This window comes from Myotis nattereri (genome assembly GCF_964212035.1).
Source record: "Myotis nattereri genome assembly, chromosome: 16".
Taxonomy (NCBI): domain Eukaryota; kingdom Metazoa; phylum Chordata; class Mammalia; order Chiroptera; family Vespertilionidae; genus Myotis; species Myotis nattereri.
Genome location: NC_138091.1, coordinates 53,228,039 through 53,253,595, shown reverse-complemented (window position 1 = coordinate 53,253,595; position 25,557 = coordinate 53,228,039). Strand labels below are relative to the sequence as shown.

Sequence of the window (25,557 nt, the reverse complement as noted above, 5' to 3'; positions counted from 1 at the left end):
TCTCCACCTACGTTTTTGTTAAAAAGTACAGGGTCCTGGACCTTTTTCTTTTTTAAAAGAGATAACCAGAAAGTTAACAGATCAGTGTTTCGGATGATTCTCAGGTGAGGCCATATTTCAGAAGCACAAATAAACCACTGAAGGTCCTGTCCATGTTTCTCATTATAGGCAGGAGGGCACTGCACTCACCATAACTTGAGGGGGTGCCTTTTTCTCTAGGAGACAAGTCACTTCCACGTCAAAAAAACACAATAAGCATTTTCTTAACTCTTATGCATCAGGTTCACAGGGAACGTAGATAAAAACTCCCTGGCTGAACTCTATAACAACTTGCCTTATTTTTGCAAAAGAAAACATTTATTCTTTAAAAAATGTATATACATTGCCACACAGATACCGTGCGGGAACAGCTCTCGGCCGGCCTCAGGAACCTTCCAGTGAGCCTTCTTTTATAATTGCCCGAGCCAGATTTCGTGCGAGAGAAAGCCTCAGCATTTCCACCTTGGTGGTCTCTATGTCATCATCCTAAGGGCAAAGAGAGCCAGCATGAGGCACAGCAGGAAGTGATCCTTGAAAGCTCCCATGGGCTCTACCCAAAAGCAGACAGAGGTCGCTTGGCATTCAGCAAGAGCTGAGGGCACAGGACCACCACCACTGACTGACAGCAAAGAACAGATCAGAACTAGAATCACCCCATTTTTTCCTAAAAGTTAGTGTGTCATGGTTACAGTTTATGAGGCACGGGAGTTTGTAAGGGGCCAGTGTTTGTGGAAGGAGGTGGGGGGAGACAGAGATACAGGGAGCCTTTTTTCATCTCTATTGAGAAACCAACCCAGGAAGCTAAAATGACCTGGAGTTGCTGGGCATCAGGTTCTCCATGCACCGGTCGTCGTGAGGCCAGGTCCTCCAGACATCTCAGCAGCTCGTATGTTTGCTCTGCTGAGAAAATCACCTAGGAGAGAGAAGCTGCTTCTAGCTGAGGCCTACTGATTTGGGCCTTAGCCCAAGTTCAGAGATGGTCTTCTTTGCATGCCCTTGGAGAGGGGTTCTTTGTATATGCAGCCCTGGGAGGGAAAAGCACCTCTATTCTCACTCGCAGCCCTAGGATGGGCATGGTCAGCAGGCAACAGCCTCATTTTAAATCAAGTCGTTTTTCTTGGGTGGACATCAGACTTCCAGAGTGGGTGCTATTGGGGAGACCCATCAGGGAGGTGACGTATGTTTGCGCATCTGCACCAGTGACAGAGGAAGCACTGTCAAGGACTACAAAACGGAGCAGAAAAGCATTGGGGGCTCAGCCTGTACCTGTTTCTGTTCCAGCAGGGGTAGGGCATCTGTTAGGAGTGTCATCCAGAAAGACCGAGGGGCGATCTGAGAAGTCATCAGTGACAGGAGAAGAGAAGCTGCATCAACAAAACGCTTGTCCCCATATAATCGGTGGAATTCACGATACTTTCCTATTGAAAAAAGAGCACTAGGTCACCTCTGGCCCTAAACAAGAGAAGGCAGACGCGAGACCAGCCATTCCATAGAGCAGGGACATTCTTCAAAGCTGTATCCAAGTTCAGGCACTAACGAGACCACATACTTTGAAGAGACTCAAACCAGCCAAACTTCGGAGAATGTAAGCATTAAAATAAACAAGAGTTACAGGTTCTAACAGATTGAACAAAAATAACCCAGGAGTCCATTACTTGAGGTAATAAAAGACTAAAAACAGGGATGAAGGGAAAGCCTTCCATACACTGGGATGCCAACTAAAACAAACAATGAGAGGCAGAAAATCAAAGAGGGTGGAAAGTTCAATGAGGAACAAGACATTTAATTCCTGCCCTGACTAGTTTGGTTCAGTGGATGGAGCGTTGGCCTGCAGACTGAAGGGTCCCAGGTTCGATTCCGGTCAAGGCCATGTACCTTGGTTGCAGGCACATCCCCAGTGGGGGGTGTGCAGGAGGCAGCTGATCGATGTTTCTCTCTCATCGATGTTTCTGACTCTCTATCCCTCTCTGTAAAAAAATCAATAGAAAATATTTTTTTTAAAAAAAGACAATTCCGAAGTATCCCTCCCCAAATTATTAAATCAAAGGGAAAGTCAGTGCTGCATGGAGAAACAGCTGGTGGATGCCACTTTAAGTGATCAGAGTGAAATCCAACAAGGGGACACAGCACAACACATCACCTTGGCAGCATTCCTGCCCCGAACACATACACCTAAATCTGATCCCAAGGAAACATCAGATAAACCCAAACTGAGGACATTCTACAAGAGAGCTGAACTGACTCTTCAAATGTCAAAGTTAAGAAGCACCAAGAAAAGTAGAGGCACTTAAACTAGTGAATTTGGGTAAAGTGTATATGAGAGTTCCTCATTCCTTACACTACTTTCACAACTCTTCTCTAAGTTTGACATTACTGGAAAATAAAATATTACCAAAAAATATACTTTGCAAAGTCTGGCACACAGGGTTCTATGTGGTTTGGAGTTTGGGCTTAACAGAAAGGAAACACTGGAGAAATCTTGAGCAAAACGTCCAACCTTCACAAGTGTCCATTTGTGACAACTGTCTAAGGGGCAGAGCCCCAGGAGACTCACCCAAGAATGTCAGTCGGTCACTGAGCATCATGGCCGGCCCCAGGTTGTCAATGAGATCCAAATCAGAAAAGCAGCCTCGCTCACAGTAATCCCTGAGGAACCTGCAAGGCCAGACCCGGAGATCAGAAAAGCAGTCCCAGGCCCACCTCCTCAGCCCCCCCATTTCCCAGACAGTTCCCGGAAGCTGATGCTGGTTGAACCCACCTGTCTGACACCAGCGTGGCAAAGGCAGCATCTTTGGCTCGAATGCTCCACGAGAGGGCAGAGCCCAGGCGATTGTTGCGGACAGCTTTCATAGCTAAGATCTTACAGATGCTGCGAACTTTGCAGGCAAAAAGGGAAAAGGTGAATCCTTCATCCTACGAATCATTCCTAAACCCTGCTGGGAAAGGACCAGCCCTCTCACCTCCTCTCGGCCTTCCAGTCTCCCCCACAGGCCCCAAATGCAGCTTGGTTGGCAGAACGGGTTATAAATTGCCTCTTGGTGTTAATAGTATGACCCACCCTGACAGGATCGGCTTTGTGAGCTGATTTGATGTCAGGGGTGGCAATAAGGTATTTCTTGCTCCCCCCAGATCAACTCTTCCAATATGGTTCCAGGTGCCAAAAATCCCATCATCCCTTGGGTCCTGAATGCCACATGCTTTCACAGTCACGAACACACAAGTGCCTCAGGGAAGAATAACTTAGGCTTTTATCATGCAACAATGAGAAGGGGCAAACTTCATTTCCTCCCTGTTCTTTCCAAACCACCTCTGGTCCTGCTTCCCCAGAGCCAGCCTTATCTAGCAATAGCAACTCACTCGGGACAGGCAAACCCAAAGCTGACCCAGCCCTGACCTCTTGGAGTAAGCATGAGGGAAGCGGGTGAGTAATGTTTTTAAAAAGGCAAGTGCTCATCTGGATGGTGTGCCAACCTATGAACCAGGTGGTCATGGCTCAATTTCCAGTAGGGGGCGTGCAAAAGGCAGCCCATCAATAATTCTCTCTCATCACTGATGTTTCTCTCTCTCCCTCTCCGTCCCTCTCTGAAATCAATAAAAATAATTTTTAAAAAGAAATAAGTACCCTAACCGGTTTGGCTCGGTGGATAGAGCGTTGGCCTGCAGACTGAGGGGTCCCGGGTTCGATTCCGGTCAAGGGCATGTACCTTGGTTGCAGGCACATCCCTAGTATGTGGTGTGCAGGAGGCAGCTGATCAATGTTTCTCTCCCATCGATGTTTCTAACTCTATCCCTCTCCCTTCCTCTCTGTAAAAAATCAATAAAATATATATTTTTAAAAAGAAGTAAAATAAAAAGGCAACGTGCTGGGTTGCTTCTAGGTCCCAAAGCATCCCTAGCTCGTGGTCCCGCCCCAGTCATGTTCCTGCGTTCGGTTTCCTTTTTTGGCAGCCGCTTCCTGACCTCTCTCCAGTCTAGGTGGCATGGCATGAACAGAGGCCCGTGCCGAGGGGAGGGCCAACTCACCTTGCTCAGTCATCTGCCGCTGCTCACAAATCCGCAGCACCTTGAGGGCTTTCTGCTCGGTGCTCAGAGGGATTCGCTCAATGTGCAGCTCCAAGGAAACTCGGCCCAGCTCAGGGCAGTAGTCAAAGTAATCCACCCCCAGCTGCCACAGGCTGCAAAGGTCCAAGGAGGACAGACATGAGGGCCTGTCTAGGTGCTGCCGTGGAGCTCTGGGATTGGCCCCCAAGATGGCTCATCTCTAGACCACGATAGCCTTCAGGGAACACAGTCCAAGTTCCAATGCACCCGCATGCTGAAGAGCACCCTGCTGTCATCCCTTGGGGCCTTCCTACCTGTGATGAGAAAACAGCCCCGAGGCATATTCTAGCAGGAGGAACTCTCTCATGTTGGATCCAAAACTGGAATAAAACATATGATGAGACCAAGACTCCTGGTCTGCTCCATTCAGAGCCCCCTTCTGCAGCCCAACATTCTTTCTAGGCGTTCAGCTCACCCCTCGAGAGCCTGGGGGGGGGGGGGGGGGAGGGTGGGCGTGCCATGCACACTTACTAGAGGTTGTGGGACTGGAGGAGTTTGCAGTGATCCAGCAAATCGGTCAGATGGGCCACAAACCACCAGTTGCTTAGGGCGATGCTGTAGGTTCAGACACCAAGGCAAGAAGGAAAGTCAGGGTGAGAAGCCATGGCCCACAGGAGTGGGATATGAGCAGGAACCCCACATTTGCTTTGCTTAAAAAGGATGGGCGGGCCCTGTCACCGTGGCAGTGGTTGATCCTCGACCTATGAATCAGGAGGTCATAGTTCGATACCCAATCAGGGCACATGCCCAGGTTGTGGGCTCCATCCCCAGCAGGGGGTGTGCAGGAGGCAGCCAATCAGTGATTCTCTCATCACTGATGTTTCTATCGCCCTCTCCCTTCCTCTCTGAAATCAATAAAAAAAAATTTTTTTTTTAAAAAAGGGTGGGAGGGACAGTAATGAGAGCGCAGAGTGAGAAGTGTCTCTGTTACATGGGGACTGACGAGGGACCACCGAAATGTCACACAATGAGATACAATCCAGGGATCCAATCAGAGGCAGAAAATGAGGACTGAGACTAATGAACAAAAAAAGGACTAAAAGATTGGTGGTTTCTGATGCTCAATGAAACACGGAATTCAGAGGAATATCTTCATTTGCATCTGGATGTGATGTTCCGCACTGTAAAGCTGTTGTGAATACAACTACCTACATGTGATTTCATTTTTAAAACCATCTTGTGTTTAAGTATCTACTTTGTATAAAGTTATTTTTTGCTCAATTACATGATTTACAATTTTATTGTGTATGTGATTTGACAATGAAGGTTAAAAGTCATTCTCCAGCCCTGGCTGGTTTGGCTCAGTGGATAGAGCATCGGCCTATGAACTGAAGGGTCCCGGGTTCAATTCTTGTCAAAGGTACATGCCTGGGTTGCGGGCTTGATCCCCAGTAGGAGGCATGCAGAAGGCAGCCAATCAATTATTCTCACTCATCGTTTATGTTTCTATCTCCCTCTCCCTTCCTCTCTGAAATCAATAAAAACATATTTTTTAAAAAGAAAAGTCAAAAAAAAAAAAAAAAAAAAGCCGAAACCGGTTTGGCTCAGTGGATAGAGCGTCGGCCTGCAGACTGAAAGGTCCCGGGTTCGATTCCGGTCAAGGGCATGTACCTGGGCTGTGGGCACATGCCCAGTAGGAGATGTGCAGGAGGCAGCTGATCGATGTTCCTCTCTCATTGATGTTTCTAACTCTATCTCTCTCCCTTCCTCTCTGTAAAAAATCAATAAAATATATTAAAAAAAAAAAAGTCATTCTCCAAACCACACTTTTTAAAAAAATATATTTTATTGGTTTTTTACAGAGAGGAAGGGAGAGGGATAGAGAGTTAGAAACATCGATGAGAGAGAAACATTGATCAGCTGCCTCCTGCACACTCCCCACTGGGTATGTGCCCACAACCAAGGTACGTGCCCTTGACCAGAACCGAACCTGGGACCCTTGAGTCCGCAGGCCGACGCTCTATCCACTGAGCCAAACTGGTTAGGGCATCCAAACCACACTTTAATCAAAATCTAGAATCATCTGGGACCACTGTTACAAATGAACGTTTCTAGAGCCCTCTAAAGCACTTAGAGGAGACAACTAGCAATATCAGCACCTGTTTGTAAACTCTGCAGGGTCACTTTGTAGAGAGCACACGAATGCGCTTACTGTCAGTGTGTATGCGTGACTCTGAGTTATATTTTTCATTTGTTACTTGGTGTAGGCCTTTCTGTATTTTGTAGCTAATACTTGGCTATTTTTTAAATCGGGAGAGAGAAAAGAAACTTTAATGGTTGCTTTCTATAATGCAAAATCAACCCAAGTAAAGTGAATGGAGCACACTATTAAGGCAGATGCAGTTTCCCAAGTGTAATCATTCATTAATTCAAACAGTATGGACTTTGGTGAAAGGCTTTGGATCCAAATACCAATAGTGCCCCTTGTGAGCTGGCAGGGTGACTTTACCAGGGTTCACTTTCCACATCTGTAACATAAGCATGAAATAACAGCACCTATCTCAAAGGTTTGATGCAAAATAAAGTGAAATAGCCATAAAAACTCTCAGCCTAATAAACATTAACTATTATCACCACTTTCCACACAGATGACTGTATTGGCCTTAGGACTGATCTACCAGCCTTGCCATTCTCCGTACTCTAGATTGCTCGTTCTCAAATACAAATTTCATGGCACTGCCCTGCTGAAAATACCTAGTGGCCCCTATTTTGATAAAATCAAAAATACTGGGAATAGTAAAATTGGTCCTTGATAATCTCACTTCTCTCCTACCCGTCATTATGTCAACTCACCTCTCACCTTAGCCTTTTGGCTTTTAGGCATTTACAGTCCCTTAAGCAGGTAACAGTCCTATTTCTTTCCTTTGAAGGAAGACCTGTTTGTTTCCTTTTAGTTCAACTCCTGCAGAGGGCTTTCAGGGCACCAGGAGGCTGCCGTCTTGCCCAGTTCCCTGCTTCCTTTTGCTGGAGAGAAAGGAACTGGCTTTTAAGGGAAGCTGCAGGCCACAGGGGAGGAAATGAGCCCTGGAAGGATTCCTGACTTCTTTCATCTATGGGGGTAACAGGCAAACTCGTGGCTCTTCAGCAGGGGCCTCCACAAGCCTTTATGCTCTACTTCAGGATCACCAGCTCTTTCTGCCCCTTCGCATCTGGCATAGTTGACACCTGGGGGGAAGCAGGTGCCTGCAGAAACCTCCCTTCTAGTGCCTTTAGAAAGGACTCCCCTCATTGCTTTCCCAGGGTCGTCCTGAACCCAGCTGACATCACACCCACAGCAGCAAGGCTTCCTTACCACCAGCCCACTGGCCCAACTCCAGACTGATGCTCTCGGCTCCCCTGGGAACTAAGCTTGGGTCTAACCAGTACAAACCATGAGAAATCAACTGCTTGCAAGACCCCAAGTCCAACTCTCCCTGTCCAGGAGGGAAAATTTCTAAAACTCTGCTACTCTCTGAAGACACTGCAGCCCTTCTCCCAATTCCTGGGATGAGGTCCCGAGACTTGCTTTTTCGCGCCTCTTTCAAAATGGGGTAAGAAGTAGCTTCCTGATCAGAAAAACCCAAGCTCCAAGATTCACAGCTAACAGAACCTCAGATCCTCCTGCTTGCCAGGGCAGAGGTGCCCAGACTGAGGGCTTGTGAGCCTGTTCTTTCTTTCCCTGGTGTAACTGGCATGAGGGTGATGCCATTTTCTAAGCCATTTATAAGAACCAGCCCTCTTGATTGGCACTTCTCTTTTTCTCCTACTGTCACCAAAAGAACAGGATGCTTTCCCTTTTACTGTCTTTCCTCCTTATTCTGCTCAAATCTATTTTGTTCCTAAAAATGCAGCCGTGGCTATGCAGGAAGCGCCGGTGGGAAGTAACCCGCTGCTCTGACAGACAGCACGTTTAGGAATGCCCATTGTTCCCAATCAGAGACCAGGCCACCAGTAACGTGTATGCCTTTCTAAGTCATTCTCACTGACTCCTCCACTCAGATGCCCCACACCTGACATCAGCCAAATTCTGTCTTCTTCCAGCTCCAACTAAAGTCTCTATATTTTACAGGTCTGTAAAAAAACATACTGACACAAAACCCATTTCTCCAAATCGAGCATCATTTTCTTGAAGCCTTGGCTTTCTTTTGCCCCAAACAGGAAGAGCATGCAGCGGGAGGGGACCCTTCCCAGTGCCCCGATCTACTAGGATCCACCCAGGCGAAGAGTGAACCTGGTGCTTGAGGAAGGCCGTGTGCTGCCGTGCCCACTTTCTCCCTCTGGGAGTCTTTGGTGCAACAACCACCTGTCCAGGCTGCCCAGAAGGGAGGGTAAATGCTTCCTGACGTACTTCCTATACATGGATTTCTGGAAAGCTTTACCTCCGACTCATTATGCATAAGAATCCCTTTCCTACCTCGCTGAACGTTGATCACAATGATGAGATACCCTTCTGGGGAGAGGACTGGTGTAGAATACCTGCTCTGGCCCTAGCCAGTTTGGCTTAGTGGATAGAGCGTCGGCCTGCAGAATGAAGGGTTCTGGGTTTGATTCTTGTCAAGGGCACATGCCTGGGTTGCGGGCTTGATCCCCAGTAGGGGTGTGCAGAAGGCAGCCAATCAATGATTCTCTCTCATCATTGATGTTTCTATCTCTCCCTCTCCCTTCCTCTCTGAAATCAATAAAAATATATTTTAAAAAAGAAAAAAAGCCAAAACCGGTTTGGCTCAGTGGATAGAGCGTCGGCCTGCGGACTGAAAGGTCCCAGGTTCGATTCCAGTCAAGGGCATGTACCTTGGTTGCGGGCACATCCCCAGTAGGGGATGTGCAGGAGGCAGCTGATCGATGTTTCTCTCTCATCGATGTTTCTAACTCTCTATCTCTCTCCCTTCCTCTCTGTAAAAAATCAATAAAATATATTTAAAAATAAAAATAAAATAATAAAAAAAAGAAAAAGAATACCTGCTCTGAACAGACCCAGCCAGGAGCACCATGGTGTGGGAGCCTTAGTTCATTAGAGAGAGACTGTTGAGAACTGTCGTCCTTTAAGGTGGCTGCATGTCTAAGGTTCCGAGTAATAGACTGGCTTTTTCTGGTTTGTAAGTATCAAAGTAATTTCCTGCCATGTTATTTTAAGTGAACATCCCTGAAATGGAAACTGTTATAAACATGTTCCTCAAGCCTCAGAGGCCTCCACGCTTGTCCATGGAGAAGCCATTATCCACCTACACGTGGCTGGAGAGGGAAGCAGGTAAAGACACCAGCAAGGAGGAGCAGGACAGCCCTGACTGGCTTGGCTCAGTGGATAGAGCGTTGGCCTGCGGGCGGAAGGGTCCCAGGTTCGATTCTGGTCAAGGGCATGTACCTTGGTTGCGGACACATCCGCCACTGGGGATGTGCAGGAGGCAGCTGGTCAATGTTTCTAACTCTCTGTCCCTCTCCCTTCCTCTCTGTAAAAAATCAATAAAATATATATAAAAAAGAAAAAAAAAAGGAGCAGGACATTCTAGAAAAGGAGGGCAATGACAGCTGCACAACATTGTGAATGTACTTAATGCCACTGTACCCACCTAAAGACTGTTAGAATGCCGGTGGCACAGCGGGTCCTACCTGCACTCCTTGATCACTTGGTGGATGTCAAACTCGAAGGCCGCCATCAGGATGTTGTCCAGGGGCTCTGGGTTGCTCTCACCTCCCAGAAACAGGTCAAGGCTGGACTGTGGGAAGGTGGTGACCCAGTCAATCCCCGGACGGAAGCAGAGACTCCAGGGGGCTGGCAGGGCTACTGTGCAGGGAACCCTGATGGGCCCTTTAACAGGACCAAAGGAAAGCCCCTTGCAGTTCTCCAGGAAGGTTCAATGCAGAGGCCACACAATGAAAATGACCGAGCAGGGAGCAGAGCCCCAGGACCCCTACTCCCCAACCCACCCCATGGAACTCAGACTCACCTGGGCATAGAAATGCAGATCAATGGGCTTGACTGTGGGATGGGAGTACAAGAGCCGGGTCACTAGGAAATGATACCAGTTACTCAGCAGCTCCTTCTGCTCCAACAAGGCAGCTTCGTCTCCCAACATGATCTGAGGAGAAAGACGTTTCCCCTCAGCTCCAGGGGAGCTCTCTGTAACTCCTGAGCTCAGCGAGCGCACCTGGTCTGAACGCCCTCTCCTTCCTCAGAGAATGGATAGCCCTGGCCAGGTAGGACCAAGTTTCTGCCAGCACTGGGCTGGCCGCCACAAGCCTTAAGCGAAGACATCTTGGACCCGCCCTGGACTTGTTTCCCACACCTTGCAGAGAGACTCCAGGTGAGGACTGGAGACGAACGTGCCATCCTGGAGGTGCCGCTCACATTCCTCATGCCAGTGCTGCCACTTGAGCTCGAGCTCTGTTAGGGTCTGCGTGTTACCAGGCTAAGGGAGAGAGGCAGTGAGACACCATCACCACATGAACCCCTTGTGCTTAACGAATGAACCCACCCCCCATGACCCAGAGCAGGGCTGCCCCCACGTACGCTGAGAACGGGCATTGTCCTCATCAGGTCCCCCAGGATTCGGCACATGCCTGCAGAGGTGGGGCTGGCGTCAGCTTCCTTGGAGAGCATCTGCCGGGCCTCGTCCAGCCTGCCTTGCAGCACCAAGATGGTCACCTGGGGGACACCCAAGAACATGAGCATTCATGGGAGGCCCAGAAGCCCTCCCCAGAGTCCACACTCTGGCTTCCTAGCCTTGGGGAAGCGTGATGGCTCCTTTCCTCCAGAAGTAATCTAGCTCATCCAGTCTTATGGCTTTAATCTGAACCATGCTTCCCACCTCCCCCCCACCACCACCACCCCAGCCTCCAGGTCTAGGAGCTTGGTGTCTGTAGCCAAATTTATCCCTGAGGCCCAGAAGAGGGGACCAGGGCCCATGTGCCACAGTGTTTCTATGGCAGCCTTCTGGACCAATGCCTGCCATGGGGGGCAGGCACCGAATTTGACACGGCTGCAGGTGAACCATGCTTTTGAAACTGACAGTGTAGACCTAGCTGGTTTGGCTCAGTGGATAGAGCATCGGCCTGCGGACTGAAGGGTCCCGGGTTCAATTCCAGTCAAGGGCATGTACCTCGGTTGCAGGCTCAATCCCCAGTAGGGGGCGTGCAGGAGACAGCCGATCAATGATTCTCTATCATCATTGATGCTTCTATCTCTCTCTCGCTCCCTCTCCTTTCCTCTCTAAAGTCAATAAAAATATTTTAAAAAAAGAAAAAAAAGAAACTGACAGTGTAATCCATTACAGTTTAAACAATAAATGAAACAAAAAAATTCAGCGGTATCAAATAAATCATTGGTTCATAAAGGTTTCAGTTCAAATACACATACATATATATATATATACATACATACACTTGATGTAAGTGCAGTCAATCCTCTTTATTCAGAGTCCATATCTGTAAATTTGCCTACTTGCTAAAATTTATCCGTAACCCCCAAATCAATCCTCGAGGTGCCATCACCATCACTTGCGGATACGTGCAGAGCAGCAACCACTTTGAGTCTCTTGGTGCGCACAGTTCCAGCTGAGCGAACAAGGTAACGCTCTGTCTCCTTGTATCAGCTCTCACACTAAACAAGTGTCTTTCTCACAATCTATTTAGTGCCAAGATTGTTTGCATTTTTATGCTTTTTGTTGGGCCCCCAAGCATAGTGCTAAATTGCTATGCAGGGTCCCTAAGTGCAAAGAAGGGTGTGATGTGCCCCAAACATGATAGATAAGCTTCGTACAGGCACGAAGTGCTGTACAGTGCTGCTGGCGTGAGTTCAATGTCAATGAGTCAACAACACAATTTAAATAAGGTGCCTTTAAACAAACATAAGAGGACTATATAGTGATCAGCGGACAAAACGTTTGTGACCAGAGGGTCTGTATTTCCCCTAGAAGCAGTGGTCCAGCAATCGCCAGTTCACTGTTCCAGGCACCTTTATAGACCTATCACGAATAATGAAAATCAACAGTATACGCACACAAGCATACACGTAAAAGTCAATTTTTTTTTTTTTACTAGATGTCATGTTAAAAAAAAAAGCCAAGGATATATACATGCTGACAAGTCCCCAATTTTTCTCTCTAGCCCGGCCTGCCTTCTCTGAATTCCAGACTCACATCTCCTACCGCCCAGTCAGTGTCTCCACTTGGCTCTCACAGGCACCATAACATGCTTGCAAAAGCACCCGGTCACCTCCAACTCACCAACCTGATCTTCCCAAATTCTCCTCTCACACACCCACATTCAGTCCATTAGCAAACCCTATCAACTGTCTTTTTTTTTTTCTTTTTTTTAAAATATATTTTATTGATTTTTTACAGAGAGGAAGGGAGAGGGATAGAGAGTTAGAAACATCGATGAGAGAGAAACATCGATCAGCTGCCTCCTGCACATCTCCCACTGGGGATGTGCCCGCAACCCAGGCACATGCCCTTGACCGGAATCGAACCCGGGACCCTTCAGTCCACAGGCCGACGCTCTATCCACTGAGCCAAACCGGTTCCGGCCCTACCAACTGTCTTTAAACCGCATCCAGACCCTAATCACTTCTCACCAGCTCCTGTGCTCAGCTCCTGCGCTTGTCCAGGTCACCCCCGTCTTTGCCTGGGGCAGTACCATGGCCTCCACTCTGGTACCTCTGTGCTCTGGCCTCACTCTCCTCAGGAGAGCAGCCGGAAGAGGCTTCCAAAGCCTAAGTCAGGGCATGGCGCTCCTTCGCTCAACTTTCCAACATCCCCCTTACCCCACCTGACCCAGGAATAAAACAGAAGCTCTTTACTGTATCTATCAACTAATTTATACCCAATCACGCCCTTTAACTAATTTAATCATAACAGCCCCATGGGTAAGTGTTGTTACCTCTACTGTACAGACGAAAAACTGAAGGCTGTGAAGGGACTCATTCGTGACCTAACAGCTAGGAAGAGGCAGAGCCAGAATGCTAACCGGGCAGTGTGGCACCACGGAGCACGGTTCCTCTCTGTTAGTTATTCCCGCTCTGAAAGCTAACATCCTTAGGACAGCCCAGCGGGTCCTCTACGATCTGGCCTTGTCCTTAACTCCCCAACTCTCCCTCTTGCTCCCGCTGCTCCCGGCTCACTGGTCTCCTTGCCGTCCTCGTCCCACTCTGCCTCACGGACGCAGCATTTACAGGCCTCGCTGTTGGGAATGCCCTTCATCTGCACAGCTCCCCTCCTCAGCTCCTTCTGACTCCCTCTCCCACTCGCAATTCCCTGCTTGCTTTATGTCTCTCCAAAGCCGTCACTATTAGACATGGTACATGCTTTACTTGTTTCTCTATTTCCTACTCCTGTGCAGGAAATGTCTCCGCAAGGGCAGAAATCTTTGCCTTCTTTGGTCATGCTTGTGCCTTGCAAAGAGTAGCCCTCAATGAAATCTCAGTGAATGAATGAACCAGATTAAAAATCTGGACCCAATACTTCCTGAGTGAAGGCTCTCCCCTTAGCTGTACTGATGTCCTGGACCAAAGGCCCCAAAATAGCCTCAAAAGCAACAAGTCTTGACCTGAATTCCAGATTTTATAAATTTAATCAACTTTCCATTATTCGGGTCAACTAGCAACCCCCTCCTTCGTCCCTCCCAACTGGGTCACAGGTCAGTAGAGGTGAGTGGAAAAAGTATTGCTCTCACATACATACACATGCACATCCCGGGCACACATGATGACTTCCAAACTGATCATCCAAAATGACTCTGGGATCATCAATCTTTTTGTTTTTAATAGCTTTATTGAGTTATAACTTACACACTATAAATACTCACCTATTTAAGTATATAATTAGTTTTAGTAAGTTTGCAGAGTTGGGCACCATCATAATCATTTTAGAACATTTCTATCCCCTCAAAACAACCCCTCAAGTTCATTTACATCAACACCCAACCCCCAACCCCAAGCATCCGTTTTGTATTCACGTCTTCTCTCCCTTAGGTGCCTAAAGAAACCAAATTTCCCTTCTCACTGGAAAGTCTACAAAGCATTACTTTTTTAACATGATAACTTAGTTCTAAACTTTCCAGTGGAGCAGGGAAGAAAGGATCTAAGGGTGTTTCCATAATTACCGACAGGAAGAGCCAGGCCAAGTATAGGCAGGCTCAGTAAGCAACCCTCAGGCCTGCCTGCCAGCACTGGGGAAAACAGGACTTGAGGTGGGTGAAGGGGAGGCCCAGCTTGCACAAGGTCCTTACCAAGTTCCAGAAGTTCTCATGTTTGCTTGGGTTCTCGCTGCCCAGAACATCTGCCAACACACTGTCCACCTCGCACACGTGCAGTCGGACCCAGTCAAGGAGGAGGAGGAGGAGCGGGCCGGCTGCGGGGAGAGACTCTCGTCACACATTCATGTGCGGCAAATTCCACTTTCTCATCGTACAGAGAATGTAGGGCAGACGAGCTTTGTAGAAAAGGGGTATCCCTCTTAAATGAGTATATACGTGTGGTCCTGAATAAAGGACTGGACTAGCAAATGGGCTTTTATGGAATACGTCCTGTGTCAGGCAGCAACAGCTTTCACTGAATCCTAGAAAGGGTTGAACAGCCTGGAGGGTGTGGCTCAGTGGTTGAGCTTCGACCTATAAACCAGGAGGTCAGGGTTCGATTCTTGGTTGGGGCACATGCCTGGGTTGCAGGCTTGATCCCCAGTGTGGGGCGTGTAGGAGGCAGCCAATCAATGACCCTCTCTCTCCTCACTGATGTTTCTATCTTTCTGTCCCTCTCCCTTCCTCTCTAAATCAATAAAAATATATTTAAAAAAAAAAAAAAAGAAAGGGTTGAATACAAGGCCCAGACCTCACCACCAACACCCCTCTCACCCCAGCCTCCAGACTCTTCATGACTAGTCAATACTCAATGGCTATGAAAGTAGCAGCCATTTAGGAACTGGTACTGATTAGGTGCTACATTTGCAACAATAAAAACATTTTTGACAGCTCTAGCCTGTTTGGTTTTAGTGAATAGAGTGTTGAACAATGGACTGAAGGGTCCTGGGTTCAATTTTGGTCAAGGGCACGTATCTTGGTTGCAAGTTCCCCGGCCCTAATTGAGGTGTGTGCAGGAGGCAACCAATCAATGTCTCTCTCTCACATCGATGTTTCTCTCTCTCTCTCCCTCTCTTTCCTCTCTCTCTAAAAATCAATGGAAAAATATCCTCAGATGAGGATTAACACACACACACACAAAATCTACTGCAGAGAGGCATACCAACAAGAAATTGTATTTTTCAGTTCCTTAGCAGATGAATAAACAGCTAAGACTGCAAAGAGATTATTAACACTTATTCCTGGATAAGAGCAAACACAGACCCTTAAAAGAATGCAAAAAAGGCCTGTAGTGCCCTGACCGGTGTGGCTCAGTGGATAGAGCGTCGGCCTGTGGACTGAACGGTCCCGGGTTCAATTCCGGTCAAGGGCATGTGCCTTGGCTGCGGGCACATCCCCAGTGGGGGGTGTGCAGGAGGCAGCTGATCGATGTTTCTCTCTCATCGATGTTTCTGGCTCTCTGTCCCTCTCCCTTCCTCTCTGTAAAAAATCAATAAAATATGTTTAAAAAGAAAAAAGGCCTGTAGCAATCCCACATCAGCCCACTCACTCCAGGACACTGTACTGACCACAATTTAATTCAAGACCAAAAGACTAATTCAAAGTGGACAGTTAACACACAGAGTTTTCCCAATCCCAATCATTAGCAACAGAACTCAAAGTGACTTTGCCTCCCACAGCCTAACCTTTCTGCAAATCCCTAAAACTTTCTTTTCCATTTCCTTTTTTAAAAAACAACAACAAAAAACAAAAATAAATCTGTCTCACATTTCTGGAGGCTAGAAGTCTGACATCCAGCTGTTGGCAGGTTCGTTCCTTCTGCAAGCTGTGAGGAAGCCACTGTGCCTCTCCCCCAGCTTCTCCTAAAACTTTCTGAAGCTGGACCAGCCAGGACACAAATATCGATGACCACCCCTTTCACACACTAGTTTACTGTCTGTTTTCTTGGTATTTGTCCAGCGTCATCCGCCTAACACTTTAGGTTTCTGGGAGGCAACCTGTCTGATTCTTTCTGCAGAACCTGACAAAGCGACAGGCTTCTCTGGCTGCCATTAATGCTCGCTGATGGGTGTGCTGATGAAAAGAGCAACCTAGGCAACAAAGCACCCATCACGACACAGAGGAAAGACAAGGAGGACGGGCAGGGGACAGCTCTGATGCTGACAGAAAGAGTCCACGCTCACCTGGGGCAACTTCAATGAAGAGAATCTCACAAAGGTTCCAAATGAGCTCCATGGCGGACAGGATGGAGACCTGAGGGAGAAATGGAGACACGATTTTGACTGAAAACATTCCCAGGATTTACTCTTAGAACATAGGAACCAAGCCCAGCTTGAATCACATGATGGTCAACATTTACTGAGTACTCCTGTGGCAGGGTTTCCCAAAGCCAGTGAGAATTTTAGAAGATGGGATGCAAACTAACGTGTGTGTTTTTTAATGGCTGTGGTCTTAGTTTAATGTACATTAGAAAAAAACAGCTGCCCTGGCTGATATGGCTAAGTTGGTTGAGTATCGTCCTAGGAACCACAAAGTTGCCAGTTCAATTCTGTCGGGGCACATGCCCAGATTGAAGGTTTGGTCCCCAGTCAGGGCACTTAAGGGAGGCAACCAATTGATGTTTCTTTCTTGCAGCAATGTTTGTCTCTGTCTCTCTCCTCCCTTCCTCTTTCTCTAAAACCAACAAAAATATATTTAATAACTAGCTCATCACACTCATGATCTTGATGATATGATTTAGAAAGAGGCTTTATTTGAGTAATAAAGGAGAGATGATTTTTAGAAAAATATTCAGTAATATTATGAGAAATATAAAGATAAAGCAAAAATTATAAAGTTGATATTCAAGGGAAGGGAGTTTAGAAAATAGTCTACGAAAAGCCAAACCCAATATAAGACCCCAAAATAAACTTGCCCTTAGAAATATACATTCTTCCCTTTTCCACCACCCTTCTATGCACAAACACAGAATAGCTTATTTGTAAGGGGAAATAAATGCTTTCTGACTTGAGAAACAGTGCATCATTCCCTATAAATGACTGAGTTTGAATAGCATCAAGATTCTGCCATAGGCCCTAACCGGTTTGGCTAGGTGGATTGAGCGTCAGCCTGCGGACTCAAGGGTCCCAGTTTCGATTCCGGTCAAGGGCATGTACCTTGGTTATGGGCATATCCCCAGTAGAGGGTGTGCAGGAGGCAGCTGATCGGTGTTTCTCTTTCATCGATGTATCTAACTCTCTATCCCTCTCTGTAAAAAATCAATAAAACATATTTTTAAAAAAAAGATTATGCCATAGACTTTCCCTTAGTAAACTTCTTTGGTTTGGTTTTGTTAATCCTCATCTGAGGATATTTTTCCATTGATTCTTACAGAGAGTGGAAGTGAGGGGGGGAGACAGAGAAAGAGAGAAAAACATCGATGTGAGAGAGACACATCATTTGGTTGCCTCCCACATGAGCTCCAATGAGGGCCTGGGATCGAGCCTGCAACCAAGGTACATGACCTTAACTAGAAATGAACCCGGGACCCTTCAGTCTGCAAGCCGAAACTCTAGCCACTAAGCTAAACCGCTAGGGCAATAAACTCTTGATGTGGAAAAACACACACGATTCTGCCATAAACTATAGCATAAGGAATGTCATCACTAATATTGTACTAACTATGTGTAGGGTACCAGATGGGCACTAGACTTATTTGGGGGATCACTTCGTAAATTATAAGTCTAACCACCTGAAACTAATATAAAATAATCCTGAATGTGAACTGTAATTGAGAAATAAAAATATTTTTTAAAAGAGTCTACCAAAGAAAGAGAATTCTTTAAGTCCTCATCCAGTTCCAACTAAAGGATGAGAACTTGCAGCCCAGTAAATGCTGGTTTCATGAGTTGAGTACAGTTTATGAGACCAAGCAGTGGTTCCAAAAGCTCAGCTCTCGACCCTCAGGTGACACAATGTGGTTAGGATTTGTATTTCCCCTAAGAACTGAAAACTCAACAGGTATTTATCAAGCACATCCTTTGTTTCAATATGCTAGGCCTTGAAGGGGCACTAGAAGTTGAAAAAGATCCTTACCACCCCAAGGAGTTGCCTGTCTACCTGGAAAGAATAGAGGGCTGCAAAAAAGAGTGATTGCAAAGCCACTCCAGGTGGGTGCCGAGGACACAGGAAGACATAATAGTGCCAACAACAAAGGCAGTGCCCTTACCTGGCTGCTGAACTGGCGACTGCTGGTTGGATCTTTAGCAGCAACTAATAAAACGTAAAACATTTTAAGTGAGCAATGGAACTTTCAGTCTCATTGTTGTAACTTCACATACCAGGTTCTGTAGCTTGTGCCTGTTTCTTCTAATGACCACCATTTTCACTATAGATTTTTTTTTTAATGCTTCATATCTTTTTGTTGTACATCAATGATTCTCAAACCAAGACCCTAAAGTTAGAAGTGGCACATTTAACTGCGACACAGCAAACACTGAGACCACCTTATACAGGACTAGCTGACATCCAGAAGTCACGTGGCTCTCGTGGTTATGGTGACTTTAAATCACCAAGGTCAAAGAACTGGGGATGAAATTTTTAAAAATCCTTAATTTAGCCCAGCTGTTGTAGCTCAGTGGCTGAGCATCAACCTATGAATCAGGAGGTCACTGTTTGATTTCTGGTCAGGGCACATGCCCAGGTTACGGGCTCCAGTTGCAGGAGGCAGCTGATCTATGATTCTCTCTCATCATTGATGTTTCTATCTCTCTCTCTCCCTCTCCCTTCCTCTCTAAAATCGATTAAAATATAAAAAAAGAAAGAAAGAAAACATTGCTTAAATCTATTTTTTTTTAAATCCTTAATCTAGCCCTTTAGGCTTCCTTGTACCTGTCAACTTTGTACATTCTAACTTGAAAAACATACTCAAGATGATTGACAAAAAATTAAAATAGAAAAGTGAGAGTTTTGAACTGGAATGTCAATCAGCTTTTACCTTGTAGTATTTATATCCAGATAAATACTTTAATTACTATCACATACACACACACACACACACACACACACACACACACACACAAAATCCTTACTTGCTGCCTGGTGCATTTCCTCCATGCACGCTCTTATGACTGATCGGTAGTTTTTACTCACTCGAACCAATCTACAAAAAATGAAATGACATCCAAGATGAGTCTGGAACGTCTGTGGTAACAGAAAGATAGAATAGGTGACAGGAGCTTGCTGAAAGACAGAGCCAAGTTGAAGGAGCTCTTAATGGCCAAAGAGGGAACAAGTTGAACAATAAAAGAAGTAAAATACAATACAATACATGGAATAAAGTAAGTATCCATGATTCCGTACTGATATTGTTGCAGATGAGAGCCAATGATGGACACTAAAATCAGTGGTTGAAAATCTGAGAAGATTTGCATAGTCTTAGAGTTTCTCTCCCAAATACTTATTAGTTACCAAGGGAAAGACTATAACTTTATAGTGAAGAAACTGCATTAACCAAGTGATCAAGGTCAACCTCACCAGTAATAATAAAACATCAACATCATGAACCCCATGTATTGAGAACACACCATACATGTGGCATTCTTGCTAAAAATCATTGATGCAGTTAACTTATGAACCACACCTCAAACAATCCTAGTTTATAGATAGTACAATAGTTTTCTAGTCTTTTGCCAAAAAAATACCTTAACAGTAATTCTTTAAAAACAAAACAAAATTTATTTTTGTATTAATTTCAAAATCTTCCAATAGTGTGACCTCTTTCAGTGACTCTCAGGTGCTTATTTGATCTAAATTTTCTTCTTTGGCCCTAACCGGTTTGGCTCAGTGGATGGAGCGTCGGCCTGCGGACTGAGGGGTCCCAGGTTCGATTCCGGCCAAGGGCATGTACCTTGGTTGCAGGCACATCCCCAGTGGGGGGTGTGCAGGAGGCAGCTGATCAATGTTTCTCTCTCATCGATGTTTCTAACTCTCTATCCCTCTCCCTTCCTCTCTGTGAAAAATCAATAAAATATAAATAAATAAATAAATAAATAAATAAATTTTCTTCTTTGGAGAGTAAATGAGTAGGAATATAAACAAAGAAACCTTATCAAGCCAGCAAGTCAGTCAACACCATTTGCACATTCCCTGTAAGACACTTCCACTGCTGACCACTTACAATGCATAGCGCAGAACTGGAACAGTACCAGGAGACCCTCATTTCTCCAGGAGGGCCATCCACCAGGCAAAAGGTCAAGAATGCATCTCATTTGGCTTTTCACAATTTAGTTGTGCACTGCAGCACCTATTAGCAGCCTACTCACTGAGCTTTCCTGGATTTTCCAGTCAATTCTTCTTCAATTCTCTGGAGGCCCACAAAGATTCCATGGGATTCATTGAAGAGTTTTCTCAAGATGTGAGAGTAAACATCTACATCTTTCCGGACAATATAGATAAAAGGGCAGCTTGGCACCGTCTCTGATTTTCCTAAAACAAGATTTAAAAAAAAAAATTTTTAACATCTATCAGCATCATAGAAGAACCCACTATAAATTTTTTTACTATCTAATTACAAAAGCTTCAACTTTTAGCCACTAATTTCATTTATTAAAAATTATATAAATGACCACTTACCAAGTATCCACACAAGAATTTCTAAAAATAAATGCTTATTCTCTGACTTTACACCTCAGCTCACTAACATAGTTGGAAACTACCTTTCACCTCCATCAATCAAACTCTACTGAAAAAAGTAAATCACTTAATATTAGCCTATTTTGTAAAACTCAGTAAGATGCCTGGCCAGCGTGGCTCAGTGATTGAGCATCGACCTAGGAACCAGGAGGTTATGGTCCGATTCCCGTTCGGGGCGCATGCCCAGGTTGTGGGCTCGATCCCTGATGTGGTGCATGCAGAAGGCAGCCAATCAATGATTCTCTTTCATCATTGATGTTTCTATCTCTCTCTCCCTCTCCCTTCCTCTCTGAAATCAATAAAAATATAAAAGAAAATAAAAAGAAAGAAAAGAGATTCTCTAAAAAAGAAGAGAAAAGCCCTGGCCAGTGTGGTTCAGTTGGTTGGGTGTCGTCCCTGTTGCTGTTTCAATTCCAGATCAGGGCACATGCCTGGGTTTCGGCTGGATCCCCAGTAGGTGGTGTGTAGGAAGCAGCCAACTGCTGTTCCTATCTCACATCCATGTTTCTCTCGCTTCCTCCCCTTCATCTCTCTAAAAATCAATTTTAAAGAAAAGAAGCTCTTCTCTAACATTTGGAAGAATATTGTTACTTTTTTCCCCCCTGGACTGAATATCTGCCAGGTCTCATAAATCAATGAAACTCTTAAACAGCTAAAGTTTTAAAAATAAAAAATGGTGCAAAATAAGTTCAACTGTATTATGTCTCAACTAGTCAAATCTGAGAGTAAAGGGGAAAAAAACAACAACAACTAAATGTGCCCAGATAGACCATCTGTAAGAAAAAATAATAGTAAGTACCTTTTTTGTTGAAGGAGGTCTCACACACCAGCATCTCCCCTGGACCCCAGTCAAAACACATTTGCTTCTTCTTGGAATTCACTCCTGGAATCAACTAGTAAAGAAAAAAATAAGGCACAGAAACTGTTATTAAAGGCTTTGCTCCCAACTGATTTGCAAGGACAATCCTCGAAATAGGTGGTCATGAAAGTTAAGTGCTAACCCATGTAGACGGCTGAATGTGGCTGAGATCAGCCCAGTCTATTCGACCCTGAATAAGCAAGTGAGCGTTGTCTGGGCACCTCAACCCAGCCTGCATTTCTCAACTGCTGATAAAAAGGAAAGCTACACCCTAATCAATTATTATAAGTTAGTAATCTGCAGTTTGGGGGGCGGGGGGGGGGGAGGAAGTTTAAAAAATAAAAAGGGGCCCTAACCGGTTTGACTCAGTGGATAGAGCGTCAGCCTGCGGACTCAAGGGTCCCAGGTTCGATTCCGGTCAAGGGCCTGTGCCTTGGTTGTGGGCACATCCCCAGTGGGGGTGTGCAGGAGGCAGCTGATCAATGTTTCTCTCTCATCGATGTATCTAACCCTCTATCCCTCTCCCTTCCTCTCTGTAAAAAATCAATAAAATATTTTTTTAAATAAATAAGTAAATAAAAAGGAACTGAACTATTACTCACTAAAAGGACAGACCCCCAACCACACAGCTTCTATGCCATCTCTCTGAAACAGGTTAACTGCTACTAAGATCTCATGCCTTGTTTTGCCCAGTTCGCTTTGAAATTACCCCTATTTTCAATTGTTTGTTTTGTCAGATACCGCTTTGCAGTCTGATGGCTTTCGCTGAAAACGGTAGGCATCTCTACTTTCTAAAAAGCAAAAACACAGGGTCAGGCAACCTGCAGTTAATGGGGTTTACAGGTTACCTAGGTTACCGAGAGCGAGAGGTGGAGAACAAGCGGTAAGGGGCAGAGACGTGCCCTGGTCCGGCGGCCCGAGGCTGCGGGAACTTTCCTGTGAAAAGTGAGGCGATGAGAGGAGTGCACTCCCGGCGGGGGGGGCGGGGGGCAGGAGCGGCAGGTATTCGTGTCTAAAACATCACCGACCAGCAACACTGGGCATATTCTCTTGAGTTCAGCTACAACTGAGAGCGAACAGAGCAATACAAAGAAGTAATCCCCCGAGAGACTGAATATGGTTAGTAAACCCTGGACAAGCACAAGCCAAAATCACGGCGCTGCGATGTGAAGCTTAGTTCGACTGGAAGGAAAAAAAAAACACCACTTCCTCTGCCAGATCCGAACGCGCTCAGGGAGCCTTGGCCCGACGGGAAAAGCGAGGGAAGCAGGAAGGCGGGAAGGCAGGGGAGCGAGGGACGGGGTGCGGCCTGCGGGGCCAGGTAGTCCGAGTACACGGAGCAGCAGAAACCCAGAGCCACGGCGACCCTAACGCGACCACCTAGCGAATGTGACCTCCGGGCAGCGGCCACTGAGCTGAAGGAAGGGGAGGGGCGCCTCGCGGGCGGCGTTGAGGGAGACAAGCCTGCAGTGGCTGACGAAGCAGACTCAACCCTTGGTCCGCGCGGGCAAGCAAGACCCTTCGGGGCGCCCTTACAGTGACTATCGGCTCGCCATCGAGCTCCTCCATAGCGCCGCACCTCAGCTGCCTGCAACTCGCGGGGCCGCCAAAGCTCGCGGCTCGGGCCTCCCGCTCGGAGCCGGCTGCGACAGAGGACCCCGCCCTGGCGCCTCTCGCACTGCCTGCAGATCCAAGTCGCCAGCGCTGCAGGGGTCCCTCCCGTCGCCCACGACCATCCCTCTGTGGCACGCTACACGATTCCTTCCTTTCTGGCCTCGACAACAATTCAGGAAAAACAGCGCCAGGGGCCGTCTGTCCTCGGAGTAACCCTCCCGCCTGGTCAGGCGCCGCCGCGGACAGCCACGCGCCCGTCCGGGAGAAGGCCCCCGGAGAAGGCGGGAGCGGTGGCGGTGCCTTCGCGCGTGCGCGGGCTGGCCGACCTGGGGCTGGAGCTGGGCCTGCCCCGCGCTCGAGCGAGCCCATGGCTTCTCACCCTTCTGGCTTTTCTCTGCCCTCGATGGTTTGCAGGTTAGCGTCGTCGCGGCCGCTTCTCCGAGCGGTGTCCAGGGCAAGGGAGCCCCTTCCCGGGGACCCGTCAGCCCATCGGGCTCCTTAAGGAAGGCAAGCGCTGCCAGCTCCCACCCTAAAACGCTCAAGAAGCAAAGCAGACGAAATTGATGCCGTTGGAACTACTGTGAAATCGAGACGGCTGAGCTTGCTTAAATTAAGCACAAATACTGGTTTGTGAGAAAAAAAAACAATCAGGGCATACTGGGTCTTGCTAATGGAAAACTCAAAAGTGCTCCATTAACTTAAAGGAGTTTCTAATGTAAATGCCATATTTACAAATACAAGGAAGAGAATAGTACCAGCTCTAAATTCCCGAATAAGCTAGTTTTTTTAACCAACTGAAGGAAATTCGGAATTTTAAAGTAAGCCTTAGGAAACAGTGCCTGAAAATGTAGCAGCTTTCTTTTATTTAAGAAAATTTTGACTTGAAAACGACAACTTTTAAGTATTTTAGCTGGGCAAACGGTTCTTTCCCTGAGATTGCTCTGAAAGACCTGCTTGAATTGGTGGAAATAAGATGACTTGGAGCGATCAGGAAAATCTCGTCACCCCAATAGTTTGTTCTTTTGAGATACTAATTGTTACGTAAAGGAAGGAAAATCCTGTGGCTATCACAATTTCACCCAAATCCCTATCTCTTAAAACGGCCATCCATCCTTAGGATGAAATTTAATGTAATTCTGCCATCTATGTCTTGCTGCATTTTCTAAATGTTTCATAGTTTACTGATCTGAGCGTTTCTGACACCAATTGTGGGGCTATGAAGTATAATAAATTATGCATTTGTGTTCCTTTTTAATTTTTTAAAATTTATTGATTGATATTTTTTAGGGAGAGGAATATTGATTTGTTGTTCCACTTATTTATGCATTCATTGGTTGGTTCTTGTATGTGCCCTGACCAAGGATCAAACCCCCAATCTTGGCTTATTGGGAGGTGCCCTAATCAAGTGAGCACCCAGCCAGGGCTTGTATCCTCTCCCCAACCCTATATTTTATTTTCCCCCATCACCATGTAGCCCCCCCACCCCACCCCATATTCCCTCTTCCACCTCCACCCCTCCTTTTTTTTAATTTTTAATATATTTTATTGATTTTTTTACAGAGAGGGAGGGAGAGGGATAGAGAGTTAGAAACATTGATGAGAGAGAAACATCGATCAGCTGCCTCCTACACACTCCCCACTGGGGATGCGCCTGCAACCAAGGCACATGCCCTTGACTGAAATTGAACCTGGGACCCTTGAGTCCGCAGGCTGACACTCTATCCACTGAGCCAAACCGGTTAGGTCATCCACCCCTCTTTTTTTTTTTTTTAATGTATTTTATTGATTTTTTACAGAGAGGAAGGAAAAGGGATAGAGAGTTAGAAACATCGATGAGAGAGGAACATCAATCAGGTGCCTCCTGCACATCTCCCCACTGGGGATGTGCCCGCAACCAAGGCACATGCCCTTGACCAGAATCGAACCCGGGACCCCTGAGTCCGTAGGCTGTCGCTCTATCCACTGAGCCAAACCGGTCAGGGCCACCCCTCTTTTCTTAACATAATCCTAAAGGAATAATTTGGAAAGACAAATTGCATTATCAGCATACAAATCTTCTTTTCTCAGCTCTTCTTCACCAGCTCCTCCTCTCCCTCTCTCATTCCTCTCCTCTCCCTACATTGGTTATTTAAGTCTGGAATTCCTATAACTATTCTGGAGAGACTTCAACTTGAGGTGTATCAGAACCCCAGGAAGACAAAAAGAGTAAAATATTTCTGGAC

General features: G+C 46.3%; 1 protein-coding gene across 1 annotated transcript; it reads right to left on the bottom strand.

Annotated features, from left to right (window-relative positions):
- Window positions 1-54: 54 nt before the first annotated feature.
- NUP85 (nucleoporin 85) lies at window positions 55-23,375 on the bottom strand. Its single transcript, XM_081110312.1, has 19 exons — window positions 23,258-23,375; window positions 21,662-21,755; window positions 20,493-20,655; window positions 19,260-19,330; window positions 18,398-18,441; window positions 16,374-16,443; window positions 14,344-14,465; window positions 10,628-10,762; window positions 10,404-10,526; window positions 10,065-10,196; window positions 9,727-9,833; window positions 4,612-4,695; window positions 4,395-4,460; window positions 4,063-4,214; window positions 2,798-2,915; window positions 2,594-2,694; window positions 1,306-1,457; window positions 851-952; window positions 55-525 (listed from the first exon to the last, which is right to left on the bottom strand). The coding sequence occupies exons 1-19, from the start codon at window positions 23,288-23,290 to the stop codon at window positions 424-426; spliced, it is 1,971 nt and encodes a 656-aa protein (XP_080966438.1). The 5' UTR covers window positions 23,291-23,375; the 3' UTR covers window positions 55-423.
- Between the last annotated feature and the right edge of the window lie 2,182 nt (window positions 23,376-25,557).

Coding starts and splice junctions, on each gene's coding strand:
- NUP85 (XM_081110312.1), bottom strand. CDS start 23,290: ATGGAGGAGCTCGATGGCGAGCCGATAGTCACT. Junction 14,466..16,373: donor CTTCATTGAAGTTGCCCCAG/GTGAGCGTGGAC, acceptor CTCTCCCCGCAG/CCGGCCCGCTCCTCCTCCTC. Junction 2,695..2,797: donor GCCACGCTGGTGTCAGACAG/GTGGGTTCAACC, acceptor CTGGCCTTGCAG/GTTCCTCAGGGATTACTGTG.